We start from the raw sequence: 24224 nt of genomic DNA on the forward strand, positions 1-24224 counted from the left end.
TCCGCTCAACATCCGCAGAGAGAAAACGACACCCCGTAAGGGTAACTTGATTATTTTTATATCTACACACCCTTTCCAACTTGTCATATCACTAAGCTTGTTTTGGGGTAGAGGGGGAACTATGGACAAACACTAGAGTTTTGACGAGTCGACTGATATCAAGTGTATCAAATGCATACAAAACATGGCCCTGGAATCTGCGTTAAGTCACCGAGCCAGGTAGAAATTTTGTGCTGCTCAAATTTCACGCCAACCATAAATAGCCTACCACATTGCCTACTGCTCTCCGTAACGCCAACAGCCCAGCTAGCAACTCTTCACATGCCAAATGGAAAGGGAAGGGTCCATAAGACGACAAAGGCACAAGTTAAGGCAGAAGGATGAGTTGCAAAGTGGGAAAACATTATATAATACAACTCTGGTATTTATTTGGTACGTCACCTCGATGGAGACTATATTTTGAAGAGATATTGAAGGTGTCTTTGTCTGTGTTTGGGTAGAAGAGATACTGAAGGTGTCTATGCCTGTGATAAAGGTTGTAAAAGTGTGAAAGCATTATATATTTTAGCTCTGGCATTTGGTACGTCACCCCGATGGAGACTGGGCGCAGAAGATATATTGAAGGTGTCTACGTCTGTGTTTGAGTGGGTGAGGAGAGGTGAAGGTGGGAGGCAGTAGAGTGGAGACTGGTGGCCTCTCCTTTTATCTTTCCTACTGGTGACGTGTTATATACAGCAACAGGCACTATGGTAATCTGTTCATGGTTGGCGTGAAATTTGCTCATCACTAGGAACATAAACACAACGACCGATCGAGTGGCTGAAGGCGAAGGTGTTTGTATACAAGTGAGGGACAGGTTGTATACAGAAGCAGCATTGTCGTACTCATCACATAATATTTGCTGTTTTCCGACCTACAACTGTAACACCTTTACAAATCACGGTATTCATTCATACTTATTGTTAAAACCATTAATTATTTGTACTTTTTTGCGAGTGGAAAGGATAAATCGACGTTTCGCATGCTAATCTGAGTATCGTGTTTTTAAATGATTATCGCACATCTGTGAACGGTGACAGGGGTGTGGATGAAACTGTCGCGCATGTGAACTGGTGTGTGGGAGGTACCGGGACGGAGATGATGAGGGTGGCACTGAGTGAGATGGGCTGGGGTGTGAATGGGAGGATTGCAAGAACGGAGAGGGAATGGATGCTGCTGCTGCTGGGACTGAGTGATGAAGCAAATGAGAGAATTATAGAAGCCATGAAGAGTTTTCTGGAAAAGATGTGGTGTGCAAGAAATAGGGAATTGGAAGATCTGTAATGGACACTGCTTGATTTGTTTTATTTTTACAGGTTGTGCTGATATGAAGGCCTGACTCTCCAACGGGTCACCTGTACAGCAAGAGCAAGAGCAGGCCTACTGGTGCTGCCATCATGAGGACAAACTCCACAACTACCCTAATGTCAATATAAACTTATCTCCTTTACATTATCCCCTTGGCGCGACTCTATCTCTCGTACTAAACCAACTTAATTAATCTCTTAGTCTAACTCCTCTGTATTCTTCTGTTCTCATTAGAAGAAAACGTATCCTGTGTGTATGTGTGTGTGTGTGTGTGTGTGTGTGTGTGTGTGTGTCAATGGTTACAAGAAAACAAGTGCGATCACGAAGGTAGTCTAAGCAATTGCCAATAACTGAATGAATATATTACGTTGTACAATGGTGGAAATAAGTCTTTTTTTTACCTCAAAATGTGTAGCTAGGCTGTCAACTAGCGTATTTCTGTGCTTGCCTCTCTCTCTCTCTCTCTCTCTCTCTCTCTCTCTCTCTCTCTCTCTCTCTCTCTCTCTCTCTCTCTCTCAAGGCAAGTATAGAGAATATACTTGCCTTGCTCTCTCTCTCTCTCTCTCTCACACACACACACACACACACACGTACACAAACTACATTATTCAGATTTCAGTGTGATATACAAAAAGAAACATTCAACTGACTCAATTCTGTAAAACCAAACCAATGATGACCCGTACCGATAGTATTGTGACACAGGATGCACATAGAGGATCAAACTCCCCAATAAATTAACCTGTTGAGTGAGGAAAGGCATGTCAGACAGCGTTCCCAGATCATCGTACTCAAAGCATCGTATTTTTCGGTTTTCCCACAACTATTGCAAAAGGAAGACACCAATAATTAACCATTTCAACAATGACTATAAATAAATCTAACTATTGAGGTGGAGGAGACAGTTTTGGGGTCGGAAAGCGGCAAATATAAGAGGCTGAGCACGACCATCTGGCAACGCTGATGTCAGATGAGGAACCAAACACACGAATCTCCATTGACCGAAACATCCATAACCCATTCCACCTTGTCTCAGTTTTTTTGCAATATCCTCTATCTCCTGCGCCTCATATTATCTCCCTACCCACCAGAAGATTCCCCGTGCGCTGTAGTTTAATGTCGATCCTTTCACGTTACTGCACGATGGAGGATTGCAAAGAAATAGGAGGATTAGTATGATAACTCACCTTCCTGTTGTATGCCACGTGTGTTGCTGTCCAGTGACCAGCGTCCACGAGTCTCTCTCTCTCTCGCTCTCTCTCGCGCTTTTTCTTATACATCTTTGTTTCATTTTCTTTACATTTCTTTCTCTCTTAACTTTCATTCCATCACCATATTTGTTTTTCCTTCTTATTTTCCCTTTTTTAACTATTTTTTTCTTCTAATTATTACGTTTTCTTATGGTTATGTTATTTGTTATTCCTTAATTAATATTCTTTCTTATTCTCTTTTCTCTCTTCTTTTTTAATAGATCGATCAAGTATACATCTCTAACAGGGTCCAATATGTCCAGAAATTGAGAACTATATCCTGAAATTGCTCTAATATTACGCAATTACCACGAGAACATGAATAATCGGTATATTAATGGAGTATAAAAAGATATAAAAACAGTATAGGAATTAAATATTGCATTTGTAACGTACGTCCTCAAGCTCCTTTTCCAATGGTTATTTTTACTTCTTTTCCTTCACAAGCCTTCAACGTTATTATTTCCAGAGTTCTTCCTTGTATTTATTTTATCTCTCCTCTGTTTTAATTTTTAGATAACGATTCACTGACAACTTAAACCGTAAAGCATAATAAAGTAACAATTTGAGTCCAGTTTCTTTCCATAATTAATTAAACGTTATTATTTCCAGAGTTCTTCCTTGTCGTATTTATTTTCTCTCTTCTGTTTTAATTTTTAGATAACGATTCACTGAAACCTTTAAACCGTAAAGCATTATAAAGTAACAATTTGAGTCCAGTTTCCTTCCTTAATTAATTAAACGTTATTATTTCCAGAGTTCTTGAATGCAGTATTTATTAATTTCCTCTTCTTTGTTTTAATTTTTTGATAACAACGATTCACTAACACAGAAACCCAGAGAGCATTTTAAAGTAACAATTTGAGTTCCGTTTCTTTAACAACGAAATACCAAAAAAAAAAAAAAAAAAAAAAAAATCCTTAAACGTTAGCCTATTATTTCCAAAGTTCTTCATTGTACGTATTTCATTTCCCTTCTTCTATGTTTGTTTTTAGACAACAATTCGACACTAATAAAAAAACATACAGCATTTTAAAAGAAAAGGCGAGATTAGATCTAGTTCTATGGGTGAAAGTGAGCTAACTTGGTATGGGTGAACTCTCTCTCTCTCTCTCTCTCTCTCTCTCTCTCTCTCTCTCTCACCATTTGTAATATTTTTTATGACATTTCTAATAATATTTTTCCTCCTCCTCCTCCTCCTCCTCCTCTTCCTCTCCTCCTAGAATTTAAGAACGTTTGGACTAAGTTTTGGAATATATGGTAGAGCGAGTTAGAGATAATTTTAATTAGAGAAAATGAGGGTTAAAGATAAACAAAACATTTCAAAGACTAAAATATGAGTGTTGATGAGTGACATGGTGTGAGAAAAAGTGAGATAGCTCTAAATTGAGATTGGTTAATGGGAGATAGTGAGATAACGAACAATTTGAGTCTTTGGCAAAGCATCAACAGGCACATTTATTCTCCTATTATAATGTTCTCAGTATGAAAACTAATAAATATTTGGCTGACATCGTGATATATAGAATTTGAAAGGCTGATTTACTTTGCCTAGTCACCCCTGCCATAGGAGATAAAAAGGGAAATATTAAGGTAAATACAATAAATAAAGCAATAATGAGAGAGAGAGAGAGAGAGAGAGAGAGAGAGAGAGAGAGAGAGAGAGAAGAAGAAGGAGAATATAGAAGAAAAAATATAAAAAAGACCTAGAAATAAGAGGAAGAGGAAGAGGAAGAGGTGGGATATACGAAAAGAAGCATGTCTATTATTTCTCTTTTATGTTCATGTTTCCGTTAAATCTTACATTAGGAATATTAAAGAACTTTATTTTATACTTTTTTTTTGTACCTTATTGATAACCAACCTTCCTCTGTTCATACATTAGATACTCTCTTATTTTCTTATTCTCAGGTTTCCCGTTAAATCGTATATAGAAACATTGAAGAGCATATTTTTTTACTTCATTTATGTACCTTATTGATGACCAACTTTCCTTTATTTATACATTAGAGGTTTGTTATGCTGAGGCCTGTATATTCTCGTATGGTCTTATTCTCAGGTTTCCCATTAAATCTTATGAAGTAACATTGAAGAACTTAATTTTTTACTTTATTTTTGTACCTTATTAATGACCAACTGTCCTTTATTTATACATTAGAGGTTTGTGGACAGTTTGATTTGTTTTGAAGGGCCGAGAGGGAGACATGGCGGCGCTCATTGACCTGCTGCTCCAGGCCAAAATATGTCCCGCTGACCTGCTACTGTGGCTGGACGGGGCGCCGGCGGTGAGTTAAATGACAGACTGATTAATGGAGGATAGTTAGAGATAAAAATAACGGTGGGTCAAGCCTCGTGGGGGTGGTGAGAGGGCTTCTTACACTGGCCATGTCGCCGCACCCATCTCGTTAGCCACCATGGCCCAGCGGTGCGGTCATTACCAGGGGTTTTATCAGGCCCGTGGGTGAGCTTACGTCTTATTTCTCCTTCGTAATACAAACTGTACGCCAGGAATTACTGTATATGTTGTACCAGGGCGTGGGCATGCTGGGTTATGGCGCGTTATGGTCCTCGACGAGACAGGGCGATTTTATTTATTTATTTATTTTTTACAACAAAGGAGACAGCTCAAGGGCAACAAAAAGAGTAGAAAAAGCCCGCTGCTACTCACCGCTCCCATAATAGACAAGAGTAAAGAGAGGTCAACTAAAATTATTATTAGTATTAGTTCTACAGGCCGCCACCTCAGCTCAGTGGCACCCTGGCTTACCTGCTTACCTTACCTGGTGGGGCTCCCTGTCCGGGTCCAGTCGTGCATTAACCGCAGGCCCGGGTTCGAGTCCCGGCCTGGGCGGCAGCGTGCAGCTCACCCAGCTGTTATCGTTTACCATTGATGAAGTTTCAGTCCCCGCTCCTCTGCTAGTGTAGCGCTCTGCGAGGTCAGTAAATGGGTATCTGGGGAAAGTAAACTGTGGTAGCCCGGATGTCACTCTTGCCCAGTGTCCCGGGGTGATGGGCTCCCTCCCACCACAGGCTCAAGGGCTAATGTGACGGAGATGAGCACCGAGGCCATGCGCAGCTAAAGCATATGCCCCCAACTTTACCTTTACCTTAACATTAAGTAAAGTGAGCATTCTCATATCCAAATGTTCTATATATTCTGTTTCTTCACAACCAATGCACTTCCTTCCTCCCTGTTTATCTGTTTGTTTTTGTATACAGTTCTTACTCCCCCTCACAGGATGGCATTTCCAAGGAGCTTGAACCCCTGAGGGTGGAGTTTGTGCCGGTGTTCCTGAACTACTTGCGGGAGCAGTCAAGCAGGTGTGTGGCAAACAAGTGAAAGAAAACTGCACCCAATATCCTTCATTGCATTGACATAAAATAAATGCAGAGCAAACAGAGCACCATGTATTGTATATCTGCCCATACCTTAGCCATATTGAACTTCTGGATACAACAACTTGATGTTCCTTGCCTCAGTTTATCTTTTAAAATGGAGAATTTACTGCACATTGTACTCAGCTTTATTTGCTTTTGCAGTGTGTTACAGAGCAGTTCAGAGGGTGGAGTCACCCCTAACAAGGTCCCCAGCTCAGTGCGAGTCACCAAGTATGTCTCTCCCAACAAGCGCCCACCTGGCAGAGGCCAGCGCCGCCACAACCCTGCCCCCTCACGCGCCAAGACCCTTACCTTTGTGGATACCTCCAAGGTAAGCCACACAAGTAACACTTACCTGCACTAAGGTACCATTCTTTTTCTTTGTTTTTCTATCTTTTATGCTGGTTGCCATCCCTGACCAATATAAGTGAGAATCATCATTTCTGAACCAATGGCCAGCATTTTTAGTAAGCCTCAACACCAGAGTACTACTGGCAAAAAAGAAAACGGCCAATGTGCTGTTAATTAAATTATTTTAGCACACCTAATTTGATTGTATTGTTCTCTTCTCTTTTTTATTCTTCTTACTCTACTGTCATTATCTTGTTCTCATATCTATGCTCATTGAGGGGACCTTGTTTGGACCTATTTCATTTCTTTTATTTTCCCGTGATGCCCTTTCATAGATCTCAATAATAATAACACTAACACATTGGACGTAACAGGATAATGCAAGCCCCTCAGAGGAGAGCAAGGTGCCGGCTTTGGAACACATACTACGAGATTCCTTTGGCATAGGTGACAGCCAGAGCCAAGGGTGGGCCAGTGCTGGGGCCAGAGTGTCGCCCCAGGAGCGCCCCGCCCGGAACAAGCGCCACAGCTCTGGCGGGTCTGAGCACCGCGGGGGGAAGTGGGGCCACCACGGGGAGGGGAAGCACAGTGAGCAGCGGCTAGTGCTGGGGGACTTCATATCCCCAGAGGTGAAGCTGAACACCAAGAAGAAGACCCCTCACCAGGACCTGACCAGCCCCCAGGGTTCCGGCAGGTCAGGGGGAGGCAGCTGGTCACTCCGCAGGCAGGAGTCCCCTCAGGTGCTGGACTTGAGTGACCAGGATGCCTTCCCCGTCATAGGAGCAGCGCCTACCCCACAGGACCGACAGAAGCGCAGGATAAACCCCACACGCATCACCACCCTCAGCATCACCAGCAGCATACAGCAGCACGGCAAGGGACGGGCGTTTGGTGAGGGCAGCAAGGCGGTGTTTGGCGTCCCTCACTGCCAGGACCCGAGCTCCCCCTTCATGGCTGGGGAGGGCGCTGGCAGCCACACCATGGAGGAGGAGAGGGAGCTGCTGCGGCAGGTGCGCCTTAAGAGACAGGGTGAAGGAGGAGCAGGTGGAGGAAGGGCGGAGAAGCTGGCGGCACAAGAGTCAATAGCACAGAGGCCTGCAGAGAAGCTTAGTGACCTTATCCATGCCTCGCCACAGCTAGTCACAGATCACATCCGTCTTGATGCCCTGACGGAGGTGTATGCTGACCTCATCCTCCGCAGCCGTGCCCCGAACCTCATGGTGGAGCTGTACTACACGCTGCAGCTCCTCACGGCACCCGTCACTGAGGACCCACAGCCACAGGAGGATTGTAAGACCACGCTGGGCACGGGGCATAACTGTGTGTACTTTGCCATTAGTGTGCTGCTGAGGGTGGCCAGCCTGGTGAAGCTCCTGGACCGAGGCACACTCAGGCTGCTCTACGAAAACCCTCGCGTGGCAGCCTTTTCCGAGCCTCTCCAGCAGCTCCTCCTCAACCACCTGGAGAGGCCACCCCCCGCACCCTGTCTCACCCAGGCCCCGAAGTCCCCCATCGGTAGCGTCTCATTCCAGTCTGATACCGACAACCGCAACAACTTCCCCAGCGACCTGACCTTCCAGCTGTTCAAGAAGCAGAGGGATTCCTTTTACGAGGTGAGTCATGGATTATCGTGGCAGTGTTAAGAGTGAGGACAGTGGGAGTAGCCTCTGGTAATAGCTTGGGAAATTGGCAGAGATGGTGGAGCATGTCAGGCCTTTATCAAGCTCTCTAGGGGTGTCATAGTGTCTGTTGGAGAGCCTTGGCAGACTTAAGGTAATTCTTCATGCTCATAATCAAATCAAGGGCAAGGAAAAAAGATACAAAAATTACCTAGAGTGTTTCCTCCTTCAAACCTGGAAAATATAAATGAAAAGGAAAACCAGTAATGACTTGAATCATGTGACTGTTCTGCTTCTTTTTCTTCCTATTCATTAAGTTGAGCTTCCAAATATCAAATAGAAAATAAGGAGTGTTGGGTGAGGTTCAGAGAGAATGACAAAACTGGGAAGCCATTCATTAGTTGCTTAGTTTCTTTTCATTTCCTCTCCTCCCTGTTTGGCCCCACTCCACCTTCTCTCAATGCAGTGTGTTGTTGTTGTTGTCAGATGCTGCATGTTTATTCTTGTGAGTATTTTCTTCTATCCTAAACAATATCTCATCCCTTAGCTATCTGCCTCTCCTCCCTGTTTGGTCCCTCACCTTGCCACCTCTAAGTTCAGTGTGTTGTTGTCATTATCAGATGTTGCGTGTTTGGGAGGACGGCCACCTCACGCCAGGCTGGAGCTTTGGCCATGTGCTGGGCTCCCGCATCTACAACCTGCTGAAGGCCTGCCCCAGCCCCACCAACATGGTCCACTTCGCACGCCTCTTCCAGTCCCAGCTGCTGGCCATGTGTCGCGGCGATGATGACCAGTGCCACTTCAACCAGGACCAGGAAGGTAGGCTGCCAACACATTAAAGTTTGTTATAGTTACACCTCCAACTTGAGTCTTGTATATCAACCTTAGGGAGGGCTTGGTTACTGCTGCTTGTGCTGTCTGAAACCATGCCCTGCTTCGTCATTTTTTATTAAATATTTTGTGGCTTACTATTTGTCCTATTCAGCTTCACACTTGGACTGGTCTCTACATCTATTTACAAATTTTAGTTGCTCAGAAACCACGCTTTGCAACTTCACACTGTTCGGGACTCTGCTACACATTGATATATACTTGTTTGCTTAGTTTTCTCTATATTTTTACATCTATATATTTACCACATCATTTCCCATACATTTCTATTTTTGGGGGTAGTGTATACAAGGCTCAAATGAACAGAAGTGGAGAGCCTAAAGCCTTTTATTTCTTCCATGGTCACCCAGGGCTCGGGGTGCTGACCGTGCTCAAGAGGCAACACCCTGAAAAGTACAAGCGTCTGTACGAGCGCCTGGTCACCCCGGCACAGCTTGGGGGTCCCTGCCCGGCGCCCTCCTTCTCCGGCTCGCAGGAGTTCTTCCGCGACTTCATCATCACGGCCGCCAACTTCACCTTCAACCGGCACCTCAAGGACGTCCTCGTCAGCCAGATCCTGAGCCTCAGCGAGCAGGAGTTCCTCACCATGGAGCAGGAGGAGGGAGGTGAGGCTGCTGGAGGGAGAGTCAGTAATGATTTTTTTAGTATATTTTATTTTATTTCTCTATTTTTTTACAGGATTGGAAGCAACTCAAGGGCAACAAAAACAAAAAACAAAAAACCCGATAAGCTAATAATGTCAGTAACAGTCTTAATTTTTTCATGGATTTTTATTGTAGCTACATGTATATCTAATAGTGTAAAGCAGCTATCCATCTCTCTCTCTCTCTCTCTCTCAAAAATTGGCTTTGCAAGGGTAGTGAGTGTCCCATCCCATGCAGACCCTATGCACGTCATTTTTCTCTTTCCTAAGTAGATATTGTAAAGCTAGTGTCCCTTCCCTTGCAGACCCAGTGGACATAAAAGTCTTCTCTCTTTCTCTCCTCATTGATATTGCAGAGCTTGTGTCCTTTCCTTGCAAACCCCAACAACATCTTTTTCTCTCCCAAGTTGGCAATACAAGGGTAGTAAGCGTCCCTTCCCTTGCAGACCCAGTGGACATAAGTCTTCTCTCTTTCTCTCCTCATTGATATTACAGAGCTTGTGTCCTTTCTTGCAAACCCCAACAACATCTTTTTCTCTCCCTAGTTGGCAATACAAGGGTAGTAAGCGTCCCTTCCCTTGCAGACCCAGTGGACATAAGTCTTCTTTATCTCTCCTCATTGATATTGCAGAGCTTGTGTCCTTTCCTTGCAAACCCCAACAACATCTTTTTCTCTCCCTAGTTGGCAATACAAGGGTAGTAAGTGTCCCTTCCCTTGCAGACCCAGTGGACATCATGGTGCGGGAGGAGGCTCGCTCGGTGGTCCTTAACCTGCGTCTGTTGGCCAAGTTCCTCGGCTTCCTGGAGTTCCTGCCGTACCAGACCAGCGAGCACCTGCCTGAGAGCGTTCTGGCCTGCCAAGTGGCCCTCAGAAGCAAGGTAGGACAGTCTACTTTCTATACAACAAATTGAGGTCGTTCTTTGTTGATTTATACCATAAGGAGCTGGCTATCATGTGTTTGAAGATACCCTAAACTTAACCTAACCTAACCAAGCAAAACCCCAAACAGTTACTCTAGGTCAGAAAATTCATACGTGCTTCCTTTCCTTAGTTAGTTTTCCTCTATTCTCCCTTTCACTTCCCCTTCCTCCCCCGCCAGGTTTGTCCACCCGTGAGCCTATGCGGTGCCCTGCGTCGGTGTGCCACGCTGGGCCAGCTGGTGGTGGGGGTGACCTGGGTGGTGGAGCTGCTGAGCATGGTGGACCCCGTGGCCCTGCACTCGTACCACTACCTGACTGTGGTGATGGCGCTCAGGGAGGTGCTCAGGCTGCTCCACGTGGACAGGTGAGAGAGAGAGGAGGGAGAGGAAGGAAGAGAACAAGAAAATAGAGACATGGTGCATCACTGAAATCACTTTGCGTTATATCAGCAATTACTTCACAAGACGGGATCAAGACCTGTTTCCTAGATAGCCCCATGGACACCAGTTCTAGCTATACAGGCATTGGGCACTTTACTCAAGAGCTGACCTACTTTTATACTTTTCTTTGATATATGTACTTATTAGCCACTCACACCATTTCTCTGCTAGTCTCTGTCATGCGCCTGTTCACTGCTAAGGCTTTCTCATGCATTTAAGGCTGTACTTATCTCCCAGCAGTATCATTTTCATTTTAGTTTGTCAAATATTCCTCAAGCTTTCACTCTGTCTACCATTCTAGATGTATAGGTGAGGGTTACCAACTTACCATGGGCAGACTGTGGGGGTCATATCTGGCTGGCTATTTGGCCTCTAAAAAGCTTACTTAGTGACCATGTATTATTTCACTCTCCCTTGAGCTAGGTGTGGTGACTTGGTCTGAATCACACGGTATAACTCTAAAGATCACTGCTGAAGCACTGTATTCAATTGTCTCCCTCCCTGTTTAATGCTTGGCACCTTTGTCTTGTTTCTGTGTCTCTATTCCCATGTTATTTTAAAGCTTTATGATGTTTGGGAGGATGTGGCTTGGTCATGGTAAACATTGCTATCTTCTCTTCCTTCAACCTTCATTTATAAGGGTTTTACATGTGTTGAATCTGCCAAGTTTTCAGATTAAATATATTCACATGTTTCACCCTGGAATTATTTGGGACTCAGTTAGTTTAGGGTTCTTTTCACAAGAGAAAATATTTCATTATGCACACATGACCACTAACTGCACACAGAAGTTCATTATTAACCAGAAACACACATGGCACTGTACTGTGCTGGACCAACTTTATGCTACATTAACAGCTGCACTTTACATGCTGCCCAGCCACAAGTCAGCAGCATTAATACTGCTCCACCATTTACTGTTCATATAATTGAGAGGAGAGTCTTCTAATAATGCCTTTTTGTTCTCTTTGGTCTTGAACCACAAGGGTTGTGGTCCTGGTGGAGTCCCTCCTCCCTTTTGTACTTAAATCTTTGCTTCCATGCTGACTCGCTCTCTAGGTAAGCCTTCTCTTACTCATCCATCTCAGAGACCCTAACTCAAATATTTATTGTGTGAGTTCAGTGCTTGAAAGAGGAGGTTTGTCGGATAGCATTTGGTTGAGAACAGTTCTGTTAGTGACTGCGACAAGCTGTTGAAGAGTTATCCTTTGCTAAAGGAGTGTTGCGTACATGAGGTTCATGCATGAGAGTGAAAGGTTCGTGCGTTAGTGTGTATACAGGCAAGGGACAAATCAAGACTGAATGAAAACACAACACAGTGTGTGCAATAGTGAATCCTGAGATGATCAGCGCCTTGAAACACTGTAATGACATGCACCTTTACAAGTGTTATTCCATATGTAGGCCGTGAGAGCCTGCAGCCTCTAGCTCTATTAACTAATGGTCACAGGTTCACAGTTTCAGCATAAAAGTGCCACAATTTTCTCTAAAATATTTGAAAATTTTGTGTAAGCTTAAGAATCGAATAACATCTGGAGATTAGCCTCAAATACTGAGTGTGCCTGTGGGTGATAGTGAATCACTTCCCGGGACAAACAGCTCCCCTGGACCCACCGCTGCCTAATGCTGCCTGTAAACACTTCCACGGTCCATGGCTCAGCAAAATCATGCTTTTCCTCACTTCTTTCTTCACCTCTTGGCTCACAGTTCTTCCTTTCAGAAGCTTTTCACTGTTCATCTTTATCAACTTCACCTTCACATTATGTTTGAAAGTTTGTTATATGCGAAGAGTATGAGAAGCATACCAAATGGAATAAGAGATTATATTGTTTGCAGTATTTAGTATTATTAAATACTGATGTATATATTGTTTAGTGTTATAAAAAATCTTATTGTTAATGAAATAAAAACAAAATATATTAACTTTTTTGCAGTTTGGTTTACAAGTTTCATAAATTTGAGTTTCAGTGCATAGATTTACATAGAATAAAGGGTTTATTTCTCTAGTTGGAAGTTGTGTAGTGTACGGATTGTCAAACACATCCTACATGTCCACTGTGGTAACTCATTTTCCACAAGATATTCATTGCATCACTTTTCCTTGCAGGCCGGAGGGAGGCTTGGTCTGTCCATCATGTGGGAGACCCTCGCCGGGGAAGACCTTCGCCCCCTCCAACAGCCTCCTCCTCAAGCTGCTCCTGGGCTGGCTCTTTGACCTGCCAAACTTCCCTGACGGCCTCTTCTTTGTGGAGGTCAGCGAGGCAGACATTGACCACCAGGAGTACAGCCTCACACTCAGCACCCTCAGCACCCATTATGGCCGAGTCTGTGCCGCCTGCCTCAACCAGTCAGCACAGCCAGTCACCAGCAAGCCTTATGAGGAGGGGAAGTCAGGGGCACAGGATGCTGGAGTCATTCCCCCTGACCTGATGTCACCCTCCAAAAGTGCCTCGCAGCCTCATGGAGAAGAGCAGACCCTGACCTCCACACCCTCAAAGAATGTGTTGCAAGGTAGTACGCTCAAAGAAACACAAAAAGGGTGTCGTTCAGTGAGCTCTTGCATCACATGAGTTTAGATTTCACATTTTTTGAAGGAATGTAAAGTAAATATTCCAAATTATTTCTTACTTTATGTATTTTGCCTTGCTGGATATGACTTTCCACTCTGGCTCATCCTTATGCTGTCCATATCCCTCATGCAAGCGTTAGCTAGCATCTTTATTCTTTCATCCCATATGCTTGTAAACTCTGGAGCAACCTTCTTTTGCCTATATTTCCTCCTGCCTATGACTTGAACTCTTTTAACCCGGTAGCAGCGGGGATCATGTTTCTTAATGGTCCCTCCAAGCGAGAAAAATGAGAAAAATCACCCCTCACACAAACTATTTCATAATATATATCAAAGCATTTCTGATCAGATTATGTATCATCTATTTTTGGGGGTAAATTTCATGGCACAAATTTGGCCTGTCGCTGCTACACGGTGAAGCCACAGATTTGGCCCGTCGCTGCTACACGGTGAAGCCACAGATTTGGCCCGTCGCTGCTATCGGTTTAATTGTGGGAGCATCAAGATACCTCTCCATCTAAAAGTGCCCCCTCTTCTGGAGTCTATTCTATTCACCCTTATAGCAGCAGTACTTAACAGGCTTATATTTTTTCCTTGAGCTTCTCCCTTTACTGTAAAAAAAATTGAATCATACTAACTTAAACCAAATCTCCCTCCACCACCAGGCGCCTCCCAATCCCCACTCAAGACCCCCTCCAAGGCCCTCCTGATGAGCATGGTGGAGACCCCGCAGGCCACCCCCCTCAAAGGCACTGAGTCGCAGGTGGCCACGGAGACGGCCCTCACCCTGGACGAGGCACCCTTTGTGGACCACCAGGTAGGGAGGCACTTGCCAGTTTGTGACATGGAGGGCAAAGGGTCTTATTTTATCCTCATTTATATGGTAGGAGGAGGGAACTCTACCAAAATGCAAGGGGGACTATTTGGTTATGTAGGCAAAGCAAAATTCATTGGAGTGGTTTGGACAGGTTATTCATTCATTTCCTCTAAAGGCTCTGTATGATGGGTTGATATCTGCTGTAATAGTGGTAGGAATTCCTTCAGCTGTATTTATAGAGGACACTTCATTTATCCATTTTCTGTAAGGGCTGTGTATACTTGGTTGACATTTGATGTAATGGTTTGCCCTCAGATGATCACTCTCTGCTGCCCCTTTGTGAGTGAGCTGAAGAACCTGCTGAGCGACTCCCTGCTGGGGGTGGCGGGGGGCAACAAGGGGGCCAGCACCTTCCGCAAGATCACGCCACACTCGGCCACGGACAGGACCAACACTCACTTGCAGCTTCAGGTACGAACATTTTATTTTATTTATTTTACAGTACAGAGACAAAACAAGGGCAAAACAAGCTAAGAAGAATGAATGGCTGGCTGCAATATGTCACTCTGTATGAAAAGAGACTGGAGGACATTGAAAATCATGATGTAATTTAGTTCAGTCAATCTCATACCGTCACCTCTGCACCCTCTCCTCACAGATGCAGCTGGAGGACAACTTCTTCCACAACCAGCCGACGTCGGTGCGCAAGACAACCGACTTCGTGGTGGAGCGCGTGTCCTCCAATGTGATCAAGACGCTGCGCTCCAAGGTGCTGCCCACACTCAGGGAGGCGGCGCTGGGCAAGGTGTGTCACGGCTCTCTAGCTCACCCTCTTTGTTGGTCTTTTCTTTAGGGTCTTGTCGTTGGTGTTAGTTATTGAAGCTGTTTTTTTTTTGGGGGGGGGGGGTTGTAATAATATTCGTGTACATGGTTAATTCAGATAAGCCTCTCCAGTAATGAGAATTATTACCTAACAGAGTGAGGTCTTTATGTTGAGTTTTTGCCATAAGTTGCTGTATGTCATGTGTTTGAAGAGACCCTAAACTTAACCTAACCAAAACCAGAATACTTATGCGTTTACTAATTAAATTCATATATCTCTTCATTAACAAGTCTCACCCTCACTTCCATATCCAGCTGAAGGCCATGATCGAGGAGCAGTTCCAGACCACTCCTCAAGGGGGGGAGCGAGTGCGGGACCTGGTGCAGCAGCGCGTGATGGAGGTGGGGAAGGAGGTGGCGGAGCAGGCACGGACGCGCTGCTCTCAGCTCACCCACCAGCACTGCGACGGGGAGGTGGAGTCAGCGCTTGCCCTCCTGCTGCCCCCAGACATCACCCCACAGGTACAGTTCACTGCTTTTTTCTTTTATTGACAGCAACGAAGGCAGCTCAAGGGCAAAAAACAACAAATGTAAAAACCTGCTAAATTCTTCTCCAAACAAAAGCAGAGAGAAGAAGAGGCCAAGAGAGAGGTCAATTTTAGGTGGAGAGGTTTATACTCTCCTCTTGAATGAGTTTAAGTCGTAGGCCTCTTGGTGACGGGTGAAAATACTCCACTGCCAGGGCGTTTGAGTGTGTTTTGTTGCTTTCACAGGGCGTGGAGGTGTGCAGGAAACTGGTGAGCCGCTGCAGCCGGGAGAAGGTGGCGGCATGGGTTCAGTCACACCTCACCCCAACGCTGTTCTGCAAGGATCTCACGGCCGATGCTGACCGCCTCCTCCGCCAGGCTCAGAAGGCGGCAGATTTCCAGGCGGTAAGGCTTGAGGGTCTGGACTGCATTGTGATATGTGTGTGTCCTACCATTTGATATATGAAAATTCTTTAATCATATTTTTTTATGTTATACTGATAAGGAGGAAGGGCTTTAAGGGGTACAGCAGAGATACAGTTTAAGACTCTAATCATGACATTCTTTCACCGGACATGATGTGGTAAGAAGGAGGGGGTTCAAGGGGTATAGCATTATGTTTTTCCTTCTTATTTCAGACTTACACACATAACTCTAATCATATTTTTTTTCTTCCTTATTTCATTCTGCCAGACAATCCGTTTTTCTTCCCCAATTCAGATAGCCACACAAACCTCTAGTCATATTTTTCCTTCCTTATTTAATTCTGCCAGACCTTTTTTCTTCCTCAATTCAAACTACCACACAAACCTCTAGTCATATTTTTCCTTCCTTATTTAATTCTGCCAGACCTTTTTTCTTCCTCAATTCAAACTACCACACAAACCTCTAGTCATATTTTTCCTTCCTTATTTCATTCTGCCAGACCATCCATTTTCCTTTCTCAATTCAAACTACCACACAAAATTCTAATCATATTTTTCCTTCCTTATTTCATTCTGCCAGACCATCCATTTTCCTTCCTCAATTCAAACTACCACACAAAATCCTAATCATATTTTCCTTCCTTATTTCATTCTGCCAGACCTTTTTTCTTCCTCACTTCAAACCACCACTCAAACCTCTAGTCATGTTTATTCTTCCTTATTTCAGACAGCCGCCCAGGCCTCTAGTCATGACCTCACCCCCTCCAACCCCGAGTGTGTGGAGGTGTGCCCCGGTGTGATGGTGGCCGACAGCTCCACGCCCAGCCACAGCCGCACGCCACAGTCCCCTCTCGACCACTCCTTCAGCTGTACGTCTCCTCTGCCCATTTACTTATCCAGTCATTTACTTGTTTACTGTGAATACTTGTGTCAGTGTCAGATTTTTGTTATTGTTTTGTTATGGCCAAGTATATCTCTCAGGCAGTACTACTACTACTGCTGCTACTTCTACTACTACTACTATAACTGCTACTACTGTTTCTCCTGATATTTCTGATGCTACTACTTTTCTATGGATTATATTTCAGTTCTACTTAAATTTCATTCCACTTACATTTCATTCCACATATATTTCATCATGCCCAGTTCCACATAGATAATAACCAGTCATGCATTTCAGCTGTCCTAACTTTCCCATGAAAATAAGCAATCGTGTGTTTGACCTTTTCTTATGTTCCCTTCCCTCCCTGCCTCCCACACACAGCCCCAGTGCACCAGCCCCGACAGCTGCAGCTCCTCACCAAGAAGGCAACCACTCCCCCTGAGGGCCTGCCGCTGAAGGTCAAGGAACACTTCCATGATGCCCCAGCCCCCTCCACGGTCCTCACCACCATCAAGGTAGGAAAGTGCTTTGTTATGATCAGGGAGAGAGGGAAGGGGAGGGGACGGAAGGGAAGGAGAAGGGGAGAAGAGAAGGAGAAGAGAAGGAAAGAGAAGAGAAGAGAAGAGAAGAGAAGAGAAGAGAAGAGAAGAGAAGAGAAGAAAGAGAGAGAGAGAGAGAGAGAATGTTGTTTTCCTATACACTTATTTTACTCCCCCCCCTCTCTCTCTCTCTCTCTCTCTCTCCTTTTCCTTACTCTCATTTTTGTTATTTTATAATTTTTTTCTCTCTCTCTCGCCCTCTCTCTCTACGTACCTCCCATGCTATTACTTGTTGTTTAAATACTCCTATATTAACACTCACACTCCTACGCCCTCAGAGCATCCTTCGGGAGGTTACGTCGAGCCCAGGGACAGCCGAGTCTTCTGGGGTGGCGACGCGGGAGGTGGTGTCAGGCGTGGTGGGTGACGTGCGCAGGAGCCTCACCCAACGACAGGACGTGATGTTGGCAGCTCACCGGGCTCTTGAGACACTCACCGTTGACCTCCTGGTGGTGCTGGGTGAGTGGACTGCTGGGGGGCTGACCTCTCCTGCTTAGTGTATTGTCTTGGTGTGAGGGTATAGGAGGCCTGAAATTGATCCTTTTTTTTTTTTGGTCACTCATCTATACTCTTTTAGGGGCAGTAATCAGCAGGCTTTTTTTCTCTAATGAGGAAAGTATCAAGGGCTAGGGGGTGGCCTCTCCTACTTAGTTTATCGTCTTGTTTTGAGAGTGTAAGTGGCGCGAAATTGACCTTTTTTTTTTTTTTCTACTCATATTCTTTTTTATAGGGGCAGGAACTAGTGGGCTTTTTTTTCCCTTCATCTGCTTCCTTTACTGAAAAAAAATAAAAACTAAGGAAAAAAATTATTATACTGCTCCTGTTATCTGCTAAATTGCTTCTATTATTTTTTTTATCTGCCCATCTGCTCCCATTACCTGCTCATCTGCTTCCATTACCTGCTCATCTGCTCCTATTACCTGCCCATCTGCTCCTAATATCTGCCCTTCCCTCCCTCTCTGGCAGCCGTGTGTGTTCCGACACTTATGACCACAGAGATGCAGGAGGAGTTCGTGGCTCTGTGGCGTCCTGTAGCGCTGGGGGGAGTCCTGCCCACACCCTCCTGCCTGGGCTCCATCCTGTGTCCCCGCACGGTAATGCTAGTTGCCCAGAACCCAGACCCAGCCCACCAAAGACTCTCGTGGAAGAAGATTGAAGAGCTGATATGCCTCCTCCTGACTGCAGAGCTCCTCACCCCAGCCACCCTCCTGGACCACTCTGTCGCCCTGCTCAGACACTCGTGGCCACAGGTAGAGTATTGTTGTTTAGTGTAATAACTCCGTGCTATGTTTTGTGGCAGTGGTGGCTCCAGTGCTTTTCTCAGGGAAGGCTTAGGAAGGACTGACTCTGTTTAGGCAAGGGGATGCTGATACCTTCCAGAAGAGGTTGGATAAATTCTTGACATGAGGGGCCGTATTACTAAACATTTCGTCGCCCAAGTTTACACATTTGCCAAGGCTTTCGTAAGAGTTTTGGGCATTTCCAGGAGTAGTCTCATGTCCCTGGTGGTAGTCTGACCCTTCTTCTGTACCATGAGCCTAAAGAAACACTCATTAGAACCGGACAGATCACTTCTTTGACCGTTAGAAATAGTTGGTGTCAGAAGCGAAAGTTTCTTATAATACTGACCGAGGTGTCTGTAGGAGAAGGGCATAAGGGACTAAGCCATTTTTTTATCATATGCATCAAGAAAGGCAGGCTACACATTACAGGAAAAACATGAAACAAGTTGCAAGTGAAAAGTGACCTTGTAAATGGTGTACCGAGGGTCACTTTTCCCTTGCAACTTACATATTTTTTCTTAGTGGATACTAGAAAAGAAATTGCTTTGTTTCTTATGCTCATTCTCCTCTAGACACCTCAAATGTTCTCATGTCCTGACCTCCTCTATCATCATTTCTTCCCGTCCGCAGGAGATCTTGTCGGGCATCTCTGTGTGCATCGAGGGAGTCACCCGCACGGCCCTCAAGCAGAAGGAGTTCCAGGACGACTCCACACTGATGCAGATGCTGGACTGGGTGGGCTGGGTGTGTGAGCAGATGGACGACCTTGGGGAAGAATTTTAGAGTCGAGTTGGAGGTGGGAATGGGATGAGTGGCTAGGGAGAGGAAACAGCTGGAGGTGGGAATGGGATGGATGGATAGGGAGAGGAAGGATAGGTGAGAGGGAATAGCTGGAGATGGGAGATGGTAGTCAGGAAGAGGAAAGGTGGCAAAGTGAGAGGAAACAGCTGGAGGTGGGAAAGGATGAGTGGTTAGGGAGAGGAAAAGTGGAGCTGGAGGCAGGAATGGATGGGTAGTCAAGGAGAGGAAGAGTGGAGGGTGGAGCTGGAGATGGGAACGGGTGGGTAGTCTGGGAGGGGATAGATGACTGAGGGAACGAGCCTGAGTATGCAAGGATGTAGTGCGTTGACAAGTGCAAATTGAGACTTGTTATGGCTACCCCTTTGAGGGAGTTCCAAGCAGGCATTAGGATAGGCAAGGCTTGTCATAGGAGGACTTGATTGCTAGGAGGAAAGATACAATGGGAGGCATCTTAGGAGCAAGTATCAGTATAGGTAAGGCTTGTCATGGGAGGACTTGAGTGTTAAGAGGGATACAGGCCAGGCATCAGTATAGGCAAGGGTTGTAACAGGAAGAGTCAGACAGTAGGAAGGGGGAATCAAGGCAGGCATCTATGGAACAAGTATTAGTAAGGGTGAGATCTCCTTTGGGTTGTCAGGTTGGTGGTGTTGGGTGTGGCCGAAGGAACGAAGATACAGGGTAGTGTGTCTCAGTGTTCTTACCTACATGTCAAAGTGGCTGATCAAGTGATAGTCAGTAATACTCTGTGATGTCATGTGATTGAGTACAGTTTATTTTTCTATATTTTTCAATGTCGTAGACCACGTGTTAGTCTTTTACCGGCTTGCATTTTCCCGCAATAGTGACTTAGTGTATCTCAAGGTACTTACTCATTTAGGTACTTACATAGCTGGACTGTCATGAGTTTGTTGTGTAAGCTAAAAGTGGTAGGAACATGTTAATCAAACTAGCTTGTTATGCTAAGGTATACCGTGTACCACTAATACCAGATACCTTTGTTTGGGTTGCTTGGAGCTTTAGTTTTGAGCGACATAAGGAGAGATAGTATGAAGGATTTCCTTGTTCGGATAAACTAAAAATCCTTTAATCCAAATTCCTATGATCAAAAAATCCCACTAGTACAAAATCTTGATGTGTATGGACAGAAAGTATGCAGGATTTCCTTGTTCAGATAAACTAAAAATCCTTTAATCCAAATTCCTATGATCAAAAAATGACCAGTAGTACAAAATCTTGATAATGGGAATCTATAAATAAAAGAACATTCCAGATTTCTGAAGCCAAGAACATAATGAATAATAATAATAATAATCAGTAGAAGTCTTTGATTCAGTAAATTTGTTAATCTAAATTCCTATGGTCAAGAAATTCCACAAGTCCAAAATCTTGATAAAAGGAAAGTATGAATAAAAGAACATTCCAGATTTCGGAAGGCAAGAATATAAAAAAAAATATATATATAATAATAATAATAATAAACAGCAGAAGTCTGTAGTGCACGAAAAAACTATTGGATTAAAAGACTTTTGGTATAGAACTCTTTATTAACATGTCTATCGTTGCCTAAGTTCTCACCACGTCTGTGCGAACAATTACTTAATGACTTGTTACCTTTTATTGAATGTACTTACTGTTACATTATTAAGTTTTAAACCAGATATGATATTATGTCGTCAGATGAATCAGTGTGAACAGTTTGGGTCTGAGTCACGCATGAATAGCACTCTGCCTTCTAAATGCTTGGGCCTTCACACTAACAGCTTCATACTGGTGGTATACATTAATTGCCATCAAACCAGACTTGATATTAAGCAAGCAGGATGGTCTCTGAAGCATGCATTGATAGACATTTCAACCATAGATCCTAAACAACCTTATGGCTGAGGGACAACCTGAAGAACATATCAGCAAGTCAGTCAAAAATACTGGTGGTGCATTCCTTGCCATCAAACTAGAGATGATATTAAGTGGTGGAATATGAATAGTGTTGGTCTATGAAGCACGTATCAATAGCCATTTTAAGCATAGGTCCTTCATAGCCTTAGAACATATCAGCAAGTCTGTCAGAAATACTGGTGGCGCATTCCTTGCCATCAAACCAGACATGATATTAACCCAGTAGCAGCGGGGATCATGTTTCTAAATGGTCCCTCTAAGCGAGAAAAATGAGAAAAAATCATCACTCACACAAACCATTTCATTATATATATCAAAGCATTTGCGATCAGTTTATGCATCATCTATTTTGGGGGGGTTATATCATGGTACAAATTTTGCCCATTGTTGCTGCACGGTAAAGCCACAAATTTGGCCCGTCGCTGCTACCGGGTTAAGTCAGCAGGTGGTGGAGTGTGGATATCTTAGTGAGTCCTGAGGAGCTGTGTGCAAGATTAAAGAGATGAATCAAAATGCAGTTGTTGTACCTCTTGATCATGTGTCTAAAATGATTTCTTGCTCCCCACTGCCTCCTCAAACACCTACTAATGATATTAAAGGAAGTGTGGTTTTGCATATCTCTAGGGAATCCTGAGGAGCTGTGTGCAAGATATGTGAATCAGAGTGTATGTAGCTCCTGATCTTGTGTCTAGAAAGGTTACATGCTCCCCACTGCCTCATTAAACACTTACTATTGATATATTAGCAAGTGTGTTTATGCATATCTCTGGGGAATCCTGAGGAGCTGTGTGCAAGATAGAGAAAAAGAATCATAGTGCCGATGTTGTAACTCTTGATCATGTGTCTAGAAAGGTTACATTCTCCCCACTGCCTCCTTAAACACTTATTATTGATATTTAATGAAGTGTGTTTATGCATATCTTTGGGGAATCCTGAAGAGCTGTGTGCAAGATAGAGAAGATGAATTAAGTGCAGGCAGATTTTGTAGCTTGTAACCATTCAACTTGATCTCCAGTGCCTCCTTAAACCCCTCTTATTGACATCTGGAGTGTGTGTTTTTATGTCTTGGGAATTCTGAGGAGCTAATGCAAGATAGAGGAGATGAATTAAGTGCAGGCAGATTTTGTAGTTCTTAACCATTCAACTTGGATCCCCAGTGTCTCCTTAAACCCCTCTTATTGACATCTGAAGTGTGTTTTTATATCTTTTGGGGAATTCTAAGGAGCCCAGTGCAAGATAGAGGAGATGAATTAAAGTGCAGGCAGATTTTGTAGCTTGTAACCATTCAACTTGATCTCCAGTGCCTCCTTAAACCCCTCTTATTGACATCTGAAGTGTGTTTTTTATATCTTTTGGGGAATTCTATGGAGCCCAGTGCAAGATAGAGAAGATGAATTAAAGTGCAGGCAGATTTTGTAGCTTGTAACCATTCAACTTGATCCCCAGTGCCTCCTTAAGCTCCTCTTATTGACATCTGGAGTGTGTGTTTTTGTGTCTTGGGAATTCTGAGGAGCTAGTGCAAGATGGAAGTTATGAATCAGAGAGTAGTTGTAACTGATCATATGACCACCACAGAGGCAGCTTAATATAATCCTCATGACCTGTGCCCTTAAGGATCTAATGACTGAGGAAATCCATCTTGCTTGCCTCCTTAAAGCCTTGCCTGCCTTCATGTTTGTATAGCCTAACCATGTCACAGCCTTTCCTTATGTGTGTGTGTAAGAGAGCTCATTTTGTCCTCAGTGTGTGTGTGTGTGTATGTGTGTGAAGGTGGAGGGGTCAACTGAGGTCAAAGAGAGCAATGGACAGTATTCTCAGTGTAAGTCAGTTGATATTGACAGTTCAGAATGCTTTATTTATTATTGATTGATTATATACATTTTATGGAAATATAATACAATGCTATGCCACCCAGGACTACATCATTTGCCCTCTAGGTATTTGTAAGGATTTTGTTGTGTGTTATCAATGTAGAGGACCTGGAAACAGTGCTCAGAAGGGAAAGACTCAGATGGTTTGGACGTGTGAAGAGAGCAGGGGAGGATACAGTGCTGGGAGTTTTGGAGAGATTGGAGGTAGAAGGAAGGAGACCAGTTGGTAGACCTAGGAAAACGTGGAAAAGGTGTATACAGGGAGACTTGGCATTGATGGGATTGGATGAGCATCGGGCAGAAAACAGGGTAGAATGGACGAGAGCCATAAAACGTCCTGCGAAAGATCATTAAGAAGCGAGAATTTGCACCATTACCGGGAACTCGATTTGGGGGTGATTATATATTCGTCTATTTTCAATGTCCTTTGGTTTTACGGTTACTAGCTATATCATTGTGTTTTCATAGTTATATATTTGTAGTTCATTCCTGTGTAAGATCATTAATAAGCGAGAATTTGCACTATTACCGGGAACTCTGGGGGTCATATATATTAGTCTACTTTCAATGTCCTTTAGTTTTACGGTTACTAGCTATATCATCATGTTTTCATAGTCATTTATTTGTAGTTTATACCAGGGTAAGTTTAATAGTAAGCGTGGCGGAGATGAGACATAATTTGGCGGGGAGGCAGGATTTCGCGCCATTCCCAGGGCGACCTCCATCAGAAGCAGACGTACAGCGAGACACTCCTCACAATGGCGCCAAATACTCATTATTACAAGGCCGCACCCAGGTTATTAGGCAACAGCAGGGCTTAATTAAGGTAAGGCAATGGCTGGGAGGTGAAGTGGTCACGTTATAAGGCTTAATGGTGTGTGTTATGAGGGC

At 44.1% G+C, this 24224-nt stretch overlaps 1 protein-coding gene across 2 annotated transcripts; it reads left to right on the forward strand.

Moving 5' to 3' along the window:
- The first annotated feature begins 4759 nt into the window (after positions 1–4759).
- LOC126988062 (codanin-1-like) lies at positions 4760–23372 on the forward strand. Of its 2 annotated transcripts, XR_007741411.1 has the most exons (20): positions 4760–4882; positions 5836–5918; positions 6138–6306; positions 6701–7939; positions 8566–8764; positions 9187–9441; positions 10201–10358; positions 10580–10764; positions 12948–13351; positions 14075–14226; positions 14542–14697; positions 14885–15031; positions 15364–15570; positions 15822–15980; positions 16728–16869; positions 17265–17398; positions 17761–17941; positions 18449–18732; positions 19396–22717; positions 22864–23372. XR_007741411.1 is itself a non-coding variant. In XM_050845864.1 (19 exons), the coding sequence occupies exons 1-19, from the start codon at positions 4802–4804 to the stop codon at positions 19546–19548; spliced, it is 4488 nt and encodes a 1495-aa protein (XP_050701821.1). In that variant the 5' UTR covers positions 4760–4801; the 3' UTR covers positions 19549–23372. The 2 variants fall into 2 exon arrangements, 1 of the variants encoding a protein (XP_050701821.1); XM_050845864.1 differs by having other exon boundaries at positions 19396–23372.
- The last annotated feature ends 852 nt before the right edge of the window (positions 23373–24224 follow it).

Source organism: Eriocheir sinensis, chromosome 67 (genome assembly GCF_024679095.1).
Source record: "Eriocheir sinensis breed Jianghai 21 chromosome 67, ASM2467909v1, whole genome shotgun sequence".
NCBI lineage: Eukaryota > Metazoa > Arthropoda > Malacostraca > Decapoda > Varunidae > Eriocheir > Eriocheir sinensis.

What these genes read in the sequence shown, in the direction of transcription:
- LOC126988062 (XM_050845864.1), top strand. Translation starts at nt 4,802, where the DNA reads ATGGCGGCGCTCATTGACCTGCTGCTCCAGGCCAAAATATGTCCCGCT. An exon ending in AGGCGGCAGATTTCCAGGCG is followed by an intron (nt 15,981 to 16,727) that starts GTAAGGCTTGAG and finishes TCCTTATTTCAG; the next exon opens with ACAGCCGCCCAGGCCTCTAG. An exon ending in TCAGACACTCGTGGCCACAG is followed by an intron (nt 18,733 to 19,395) that starts GTAGAGTATTGT and finishes TCCCGTCCGCAG; the next exon opens with GAGATCTTGTCGGGCATCTC.